A 9,201-nucleotide genomic window follows, 5' to 3' on the forward strand; every position below is an offset into this window, starting at 1 on the left:
CATGTTCCTTCAGAAATCATGTTCCTTTTGATCAATTGAATGCAACCTTGCAAAATAAAAGTGATAATTTCCTTTTGATTGGTTATGTAAATGCAATGTCAAATATGCTAATCTGTTTCTTCAGTAATGCTTTCTGTAAAATCATCAAAAATTCTGAGTTTTAAACATTTTGAAATTTGACAAAATCTGTTCTTCAACACATCACATGACTTATGTTGTTTTACCTTGTTCTTTGCTTCTCCTCTTGTTGGACTTTTGGGAACCGTTGACCTTTGACCCCTCTATAGGTCCTGCAGGTTAGACAACTTGGTTTGATACTCACCTGTGTCATGCTGTGCACTTCCATTTGTTATTAGTTGATTTACCTCTGCATAGAGGTTGAGTGGGACTGAGATTGATGTTTAATTTTTGATGTTTTATCCCCAATTATAGGAATATAGTTATGAGTTTAGTTGTTCTCTCTTTGTGCCTTCTCCAAGAATATCCCAGAATCATTCAGCACACCACATACAACAATATATATGATAAACATGCACACAAATCCGGACATCAAAGCTTGTTTAAATAATATTGACAATGATTTCATGTTGCAAGATGAATCCTGTTAGTTAATCAGGTACCAGTGAAACCGGTAGGAACTGATTTCTTTTCTGTGAATGTGAAGGTCCTCCTGGCCCTGAGGGTACCCGTGGACCTCCAGGTAGTGGAGGAGTAAAAGGTGAGAAGGGCATGCCTGGGACACCTGGGACACCTGGTGCACCAGGACTGAAAGGAGATTATGGTCCCCCAGGCTTTCCGGTAAGCATTATAGATGTGGTTTAAAAAGAAGGTTTAGTTATTGTTAGCAAAGGGTTTCGTTCAATTTGCATTTGTAGAAACATTGTAGGCTGCATTTGTTTAATGTGGGTTTTCTGACACTTTGATGAAAATAGAGCAATATTTAGTTACAGTATGTTAACTATTAGTTATGGAATATTTGATTCTGACTGGTCAATTCTAACATCGTATATTTCTTGATAATGACTGCTAAATGCTATGATTGGCAACCAATCTCCTGTTTAGTTGTTCTAGTATGTCTTTGGTATCTCTGTTGTCTCACGTGATAAAATAATTAAAAATAATATAAAGAATTGTCCATTTATTTATACATTTCCATTTATAATATTAATTTAGTCGGATAATGATTTTTGTTACTTGTTTTTTAAAAGGGTACTCCAGGAAATCCAGGACCTAGCGGCCTAAAAGGAGATACTGGACCTCAAGGTGTTCCTGGATTCCCAGGTCGGTTTTCCTTCTATAACCATTAAGGATTTGTTTACCAAAATAATAAATGTCTGTAAATATTTATATACCCTAATGTTGTTCAGTCCCATTTGCTGTTATTTATTTCATGGAACACGAAGGAGAATTTTTTTAATATTCTAAAAATGGCATATGAATTATTTTCAAAATTACATTTTGAAATACAGTATATTAAAACAGAAAATAATTAGAATTTTTACTGTTTTTGCTATGTTTTTAATCAAATAAATTGATCATATGTATGATTGTTCCCCACAAAAACATAACAGTGTACATGTCTGGAACAACATCAAAGTGAATCTGTAATAAAATGTGTAAATTGTTGTGAAGCTATATTTGTGAATGAGTCTTATCCACGTAACTTCTGCATGTTATAGGACCTAAAGGACAGCCTGGCCTTCCTGGATCTAATGGCATCCCAGGAGAACGTGGTGAATCTGGAACACCAGGTGTGTCATTTTAAAACCTGGATATTTTCCCCTTACAATATCAATGAAAATGCATTGTCTAATACTCATCTCCCCTCTGTTGACCACAGGTTCTCCTGGTGAGCCAGGCTTTGCTCCAGACCCAATTCTTTTGAAGGGGGAGCGTGGTTCACCAGGACCACCTGGTATCCCAGGCAGCAGAGGCCCAACAGGTCCCTTGGGATTGCAGGGTCTTCCAGGTTAGTGAATTTAAGTACAGTTAAACAAATATAATAGCTGATACCTGATCTGGGTTGCGCTTCTCAAAATGTGATCTAAGCTGACCATAGAGACCATTGGTAGCAATGGTTTTGGTTTATGATGCTGGTCTTTTTCTTCATGATGTCTGATTTCACTTCTACCTTCAGGTTCACCTGGTGACCCCGGAGACCCAGGTCCAATGGGACCTCCAGGATTTACCGGCTCACCAGGACGGAAGGGAGATACAGGACCAGCTGGACAACCAGGTAATGTTAAGGTCCAAAACGTGGCTTGGTGGGTAGACATGTTGCACAGGGTATATCCAATTTCAAATCCAGCTTGGGTCATTTTCCAGTACTAGTTTGCATCTCCGTTGTCTTGTCCAATAAAGCCTTTAAAGATTCAAGTTAAAAAATATATAAAGGAGTAATTCACCCAAAAATGAAAATTTTGTCATCATTTACTTAAACCCCTAAGACTTACCAAACCCCTAAGACTTTACAATTTCAATTTAGGCTTTTATTTACATATAAACACACATACATAGAGCGCATCACAAGCGGAAAACACTGAAGCTTATGTGTACATCACATGTGTCGCACACTAGAACAGACCTCATGCTTCTTGTGCATTACACACATGCTCAAGCTTCCATGTTTACCATATTTTATGTGCTCTATGTATGTGCCAGTCGTTGTTTAGAAGTAAATAAAAGCCTGAATATAAGGGGTCATGAACTACCTTTTTTATTTTGTACTGTTCTCTGAGGTCCCCTTATGTTATCAAGATTTTTACATCAAAAAACGTAATTTAGAAGTAAAAAGCTATTTTCTGTCTTACTTTGACTCCCCTCATCAGAACGCTCGGTTTGAATAGGCGTGGCGGATTGTAGGCTCAGAATTAAACGCCCACTGCTATGATTGACTAACACTTGTGTATGTTTCACAGCCTACATCCTTCATGGATTGGCGGTGCTGTGATTTAGGTCAAAAATGCACAAATACTCAATACATATCAAAGATCTGTAATAACAGACAACGCAGTAGTGACAAGGTAATAGTTACACACACTTGTGTGGTGCGACATTACTGTCGGATCCAATATAGTTGGCACAGCATCATCTTTTAGTTTCAATCTTTCTGAAAATCTTGCATCGAATTGTGCCTTGTTTGTAAACGAATCCGCGGTAAAAAGTGAACAAAGGACCAAGTTCTTACTGGTGCAGTCTGGAACTTCATTAAAAATAAAGTTCATCCACTCTTTCCTTATGTTGGGATCAGAAAGAAGGCAATGCAAATAATATTTTACCACAACTTAGCACTGCACAGCATCTTGCTGTATTCTCAGCTATCTTTATCATTTGATTTCTGCATAGACCTGCATTCACCTCTCATTATTTACACTACATGCATGAATTGGTGGGCGAGGCTAAACAGGCAGCGATGTAGAAGCAGGCGTTGATCTTCTTCTGCGGAGACGGTGTGTAGCTACACTATTACATCATAGAGTGGCACATTACAAAAGCTGTCGTTTTGGCAGACTGGCTTCTGAAACTTACAGGATGTTTTACTGCACAATGACCGCATTTATGTAAAAAGATCAAGGGAATTTTTGTTTCTCAGTTCATGACCCCTTTAAATCTGTTCATATAAAGTGATCATATCTCTTCACAAAACTTGGATTAAACTTATGGATAACTTATAAAGCTTATGGATAACTTTTCCATTTCTGATATGAGGGTGAGTAACAATACCTGACATCATTGCTGATATGAAGGTGAGCAAATGATGACAGAATTTTAAACTATTCCTTTAAGGATCATCCTTCAAATTGGTTGCTCCATTATTCTTTTTTCATATTTTCGGAAACAGCAGGAACTGAAAGTTTATTAACAGTGCCTGAATCTTCCCCTCACAATAACCATGACATAATTATTTATAGGTCAGCGTGGTTACCCCGGCCCTCCAGGTCCAGAAGGGATTCAGGGCCCTCCAGGTATCGCTGGATCATCGTCTGCCGCACACGGTTTTCTGATCACACGCCACAGTCAGACCACAGAGGTGCCATCGTGTCCTGGAGATACAAGTCTCATCTATGACGGCTACTCTTTACTCTATGTGCAAGGCAACGAGAGGGCGCATGGACAGGACCTGGGTGAGTGTCCCCAAAACACAGCATGTAGAATTTTCTTTCTCACGTCACATGTATCATGACTAATATGTCTTTCTTCATTCAAATTAACATCAGGTACGGCTGGTAGTTGTCTACGTCGTTTCAGCACGATGCCTTTCATGTTCTGCAACATCAACAATGTCTGCAACTTTGCTTCCCGCAATGACTACTCCTATTGGCTGTCCACACCACAGCCCATGCCCATGAACATGGCGCCTATCACTGGAGAGAGCATCAAACCTTTCATCAGTCGGTAAGAGACGGTCACTCTGACACAGATGATGAGTAGGAGTGGAATCTGTGGATTTACCTGAATCCACTGAATCATCTGAATGATTTTTTTGTGTGTGTGTGTGTGTGTGTGTGCGCAGGTGCTCTGTATGCGAAGCTCCAGCCATGGTGATTGCTATACACAGCCAGACCATTCAGGTGCCATCCTGCCCGAACGACTGGTCTGTGCTCTGGATCGGTTACTCCTTCATGATGGTATGCACTATATGCACATATGGGGGGAATTTATTTAGAAATAATTGAATATTAGTAATATTGGTAAACTTTTATCTGCCAAATCAAAGTCTAACCTACATATAATAAGCCATTTTATCATGTGAGAGAACCATAAAACTGTTGACCCAATTGGACCAGAATTTCTCTACATTTTTGACTCCAAGTAGAGCCCTGCACGGGCCTCAAAATTAGGCCCTAGCCTGGCCCTGGCCCAAGACGCTCAGGCCCTAGCCTGGCCCGTGTCCGACAGCTTATCAGAATTACCGACCCGAGCACATCATTTCTTTTTCCCCTTCTCACAAAACAGCTACTACAATAGTTCACTTTTGTATGTAATGGCAAATTGATTATATTTTGTTTCGTTTTCTTAAGTTAATTTAGAAAAACGTTTGTAGCATTTTTTGTTCATTGAATACAAGTTTTTTCTTTTTAAGGTAACGACCAAGTGGCCAGCGGCAGACAGTGAGCTGATCATAGCCTATGTTTGATCAATGTAGCCTTCTCAAATCATCACGACTCGCCTAATTTTTAAAACGTATTTTACTTATAATTATATAATTTTAATTATAATACTTATAATTAAAACATTTCATTTAGCTAAAACTTTAAAAAATTGGCTATGGTGTATTAAAATTTTATTCATTTACATGATTTTTACAAGTCTGGAAATCAGACCTTTAGAAGGAGGTTACGTCTTTTATCCAGGTTTTCGAGACTGTGGGAATCCTAGTTATTTAAAGGGAAAAAAAGAAATATCTTGATTTTGAATTGTTCCGGCTTATTTTATACATTGTTTCGTTATTGTTATTTCATGTCATCTTATGCCCTCTAGTGAGTCCTGGCTTCCTGATTCAGAAACACTGCATTAAGTTCATAACAACAAACATTTTTGAAAACAATAATGAAATAACACCAATCATTTATGGCAACACTTTATTTGAAGATGTCCTTGTTACACGTTACATGTACTTACTATTATAATAACAATACATTATGCATAATTACATGCAAGTAACCCTAAACCAAACCAAACTAATCCTAACCCTAACCAACATGTAAAGTGCATGTAGTTAATTAATATTACTCAGTACTTAAATGTGTAATTACACTGCAACAAGGACACCTTAAAATCGAGTGTATAAATCATAAAGTTTATAAATCACATGTATAAACTCTACAAGTCCAAGTTGAAATGTTGTTAAAATAAAAACAGCATGTATATAAAGATTGCGTTTTTAAAAACTGGCATATTTTTAAAAGATCTCAAACATCCTTGTTGGTTTTTGCCTCTCGATCTGTGTGACAGCACACCAGTGCAGGTGCTGAGGGCTCAGGTCAGGCTCTTGCCTCTCCCGGTTCCTGTCTGGAGGAGTTCCGCTCGTCTCCGTTCATCGAGTGCCACGGTCGAGGCACCTGCAATTATTACAGCAACTCGTACAGCTTCTGGCTGGCCACTGTGGATGTGAATGAAATGTTCAGGTAATATTTCATTCCAAACTATGACAACTGGGCAGTTTTGCAAACTGTCTTAAGACTAAAAGATTTTTTTTCCTCTCTGCCCAAACAGAAAGCCGCAGTCAGAGACACTGAAAGCTGGAAACTTGCAGACCCGTGTGAGCCGCTGTATTGTGTGTATGAAGAGGACGTAACGTAGTGACTTTTTTTGCAGTCTGTTGTTGTTGAGGATCAGCCATCATTACAACGACTGCGGTCATCATGCTGATTACCAGTGAAGTTTCATTGGTGCAGTGTCTTCACATTTAACTCTATGGTGCTACTGTGCAACACAGCAAAAGAAACTGAACAAAATAAATGAATTTATTAGCCTTTTTTATTTTAAAGAAGTACCTCAAAAGAAAAATGCAGATCCAGCAAGGTGCCATGGCAGTTGTGACACAATGTGCATTAGATTTTTTTTCTCTCTAGAGATTCTTTTCATGTAATATTTTCCTACAAGAATTTTGATGTTGGTACACAAATGGTACATTTTTTGGGAGAAGCGCTCTCTCGCTTTTTTCTTTTTTTCTTTCGAGTGGAATTGTCTCCATGTTACCAAATCGGCACTTTGAACATCAAAGAGACGAAATGCACTGAAGCGTTACATTAATGGGACTGCTTTTTTTAATGCTATCATTTTTCCCCAATCACTTTTTCTTCTTTATTGGTGGTACTAACACTGCTGTTTCAGGACTTTTTAGCAATGTGTCATTTATCTCTTTTTGTAAGTAATAAAATGTGTATATTGTGTAAAACACCTTTTTAGCGTAAATACAAAACCGATCTTTTTAATGAATTTCTGGGTTCTTTGTCAGTATGCTCACCACTTACTCCTTTATTCACATATTAGTTCCACGTTAATTTACACTGACATTTGTACAAAGAACTTTCTTTAAATGAAACAGTATTTTATAAATATATATATATTAAAAAGAAAGTATATATCCAGAAACTTGATTTGGCTGTAGGAGGGTTTTTTTTTTTTCATTCAGTAGTTCTTCATAACACACATGCGTAAATTGAATTGTTTTTACAGACCACTCCTTTATTCAGATTTCATTTAACCAGCAAGGACATTTCTGTGAAAACCCATCAAGTAGTAGTGTTATGAATTTGTAAACTTTTCATTGGTTCTTATGTGTTATATTACGCCACAGTGTGGCCTGTCACCGTTTCAGATTAGATGAACCACTGTCTGTCAACCAATGTGAACATAAACTACACTGTGCAATACTATGTTACAGTTATAGAATATATAAATAGTTTTGTGTATGCATAGTTGTACACAGTACATGCATACAATATACATACAATTAGCTTATAGTGGTGGTTCATCTAACCTAAAACAGTGAAGATCTTTTCACATGTCATCATGGGGTGCAAAAATGTGTACTTTAAAATCATTTCCCCCTTTATGTCTAGTATCCAGAAGTTGTTATAAACTTAAATGACTGAAATAAAAGAAACAAACTTTGTCTGTGCATGGTGAACTTTTTTTAGAGTGGGATTCTGGTTGTTTTGCTCTGGTTAGTTACGACCAGTGTTGGGCAGTAACTAGTTACTAGTAATTATTTACTGTAATAATATTACTTTTTGCAGTAACTAGTAGTGTAACTAATTACTAATAAGATTTCAGTAATAATATTACAGTTACCATCCATAAAACAGCTTAGTTACTTAGCTACTTTTGATGCTTCAACCCCGCTGATTTAAAATCTAACAATTAAATAATTATAACAATCAAATAATTATATTTTCATAATTTTCATGACTCGCACATGCATGTGATGTCCCCATTGCAGCAGGCAAGCTTGGAATATGGAAAAGCAGATAGAAATATTGCATTATCGGCATGTGGTACATTATATTAATATAATATAATTTAAAATATTTTTGGAAAATTAAACAGTTTTCTTACAAACTCATGTGATTTCATAAAATACATAACGAAATTTAATCGCATATGGGTAACGGAAAAATTACTTCAAGCTACACATGACTATTAATGCCAATGAATGTCACTATCAATCACTATTGAGTGTTTTTAATAACTTCTGACTGCGATCTAATGTGGATTTTGGTCAAATGATGAGGCAGAAATATGTTGTTAGTAACATTCTAGAAGAATTTTATCTGGAAGATACACAGTTATAACTTCTGTGGGGCGTGAAGAAAAAGTAATGTAACTAGTAGTGTAACTAATGACTGTTGCCAGAAAGTAATAAGTAAAGTAACAATATTACTTTTGAAAGGAGTAACTAGTAATGAGTAATATATTACATTCTTTGAGTAACTAGCCCAACACTGGTTACGACAGTATTAGTATGGTACATTACATGGTAGTGTTATATTTTTCTTTGTGGTAAGTTTCAAGTCTTGCAGCATGGAAACCAAAAATACAGTTTTGTGGTGTTGGACCACTAGAGGGAGAACTGAGTCACAAGGACTGTAGGGCTGCCAGTATATACATATGGAGTTCAGCAAAACTTTACAGATTTCCAGACGATCTTTTGTTGTGTATTAATACATTATTGAAGTGGATGTAAAAATCATTCAAATAAATCTGGTTTGTGTTGTATTTTTCCTGTTAGTGTATCTCTGCTCTCCTTCCCTCCTTCCTGCTCTTTCTGATTCTAACAATGTGCTTGTTATCCAGGACAGATTGGTTAATGACTAAGCTGTGAGCTTAGGAGAGCTTAGTTATTAGGACCTAAATAGTCCATATAAGATCCATTTGACAAAGTTGAGTGTTGATATTTGGCGAGAGCTAAGCTCTCAGTGAGCAGATGACAGTGACCTCATTGCCACTGGGATAATGGCAACGACCAAGCTCTTTACAAAAATTACTTAAGTGGTCTTATTCCTAGAAGGAACCAAAACAAGGGTCAACATTGCTTCTGCATGAATAAAGCTTGGCCCAAAGTTCACTGTTCACTACTTATGCAACTGAATCATTCAGTCGGGCTCTGAAAGTCAGGTTCTTTATTATGAAAAGATTTGATTTTTCTTTGTTTTTAACATTGATGGACATTAATAGACAGATAGCAACTTTTAT

General features: G+C 36.9%; 1 protein-coding gene across 1 annotated transcript in view; it reads left to right on the plus strand.

Annotated features, from left to right (window-relative positions):
• The window catches only part of col4a5 (collagen, type IV, alpha 5 (Alport syndrome)), a 55,233-nt gene extending 47,612 nt beyond the window's left edge, over window positions 1–7,621 (plus strand). The window contains exons 40-49 of the mRNA XM_058780991.1: window positions 665–798; window positions 1,209–1,281; window positions 1,680–1,751; window positions 1,841–1,969; window positions 2,138–2,236; window positions 3,912–4,124; window positions 4,218–4,395; window positions 4,514–4,628; window positions 5,956–6,128; window positions 6,217–7,621. Of these exons, the coding sequence (XP_058636974.1) occupies window positions 665–798; window positions 1,209–1,281; window positions 1,680–1,751; window positions 1,841–1,969; window positions 2,138–2,236; window positions 3,912–4,124; window positions 4,218–4,395; window positions 4,514–4,628; window positions 5,956–6,128; window positions 6,217–6,298 (1,268 nt within the window). The 3' untranslated portion in view covers window positions 6,299–7,621. The remainder of the gene's footprint in view (window positions 1–664; window positions 799–1,208; window positions 1,282–1,679; window positions 1,752–1,840; window positions 1,970–2,137; window positions 2,237–3,911; window positions 4,125–4,217; window positions 4,396–4,513; window positions 4,629–5,955; window positions 6,129–6,216) is intronic.
• The last annotated feature ends 1,580 nt before the right edge of the window (window positions 7,622–9,201 follow it).

Source organism: Onychostoma macrolepis, chromosome 07 (assembly GCF_012432095.1).
Source record: "Onychostoma macrolepis isolate SWU-2019 chromosome 07, ASM1243209v1, whole genome shotgun sequence".
NCBI classification, from domain to species: Eukaryota; Metazoa; Chordata; class Actinopteri; order Cypriniformes; family Cyprinidae; genus Onychostoma; species Onychostoma macrolepis.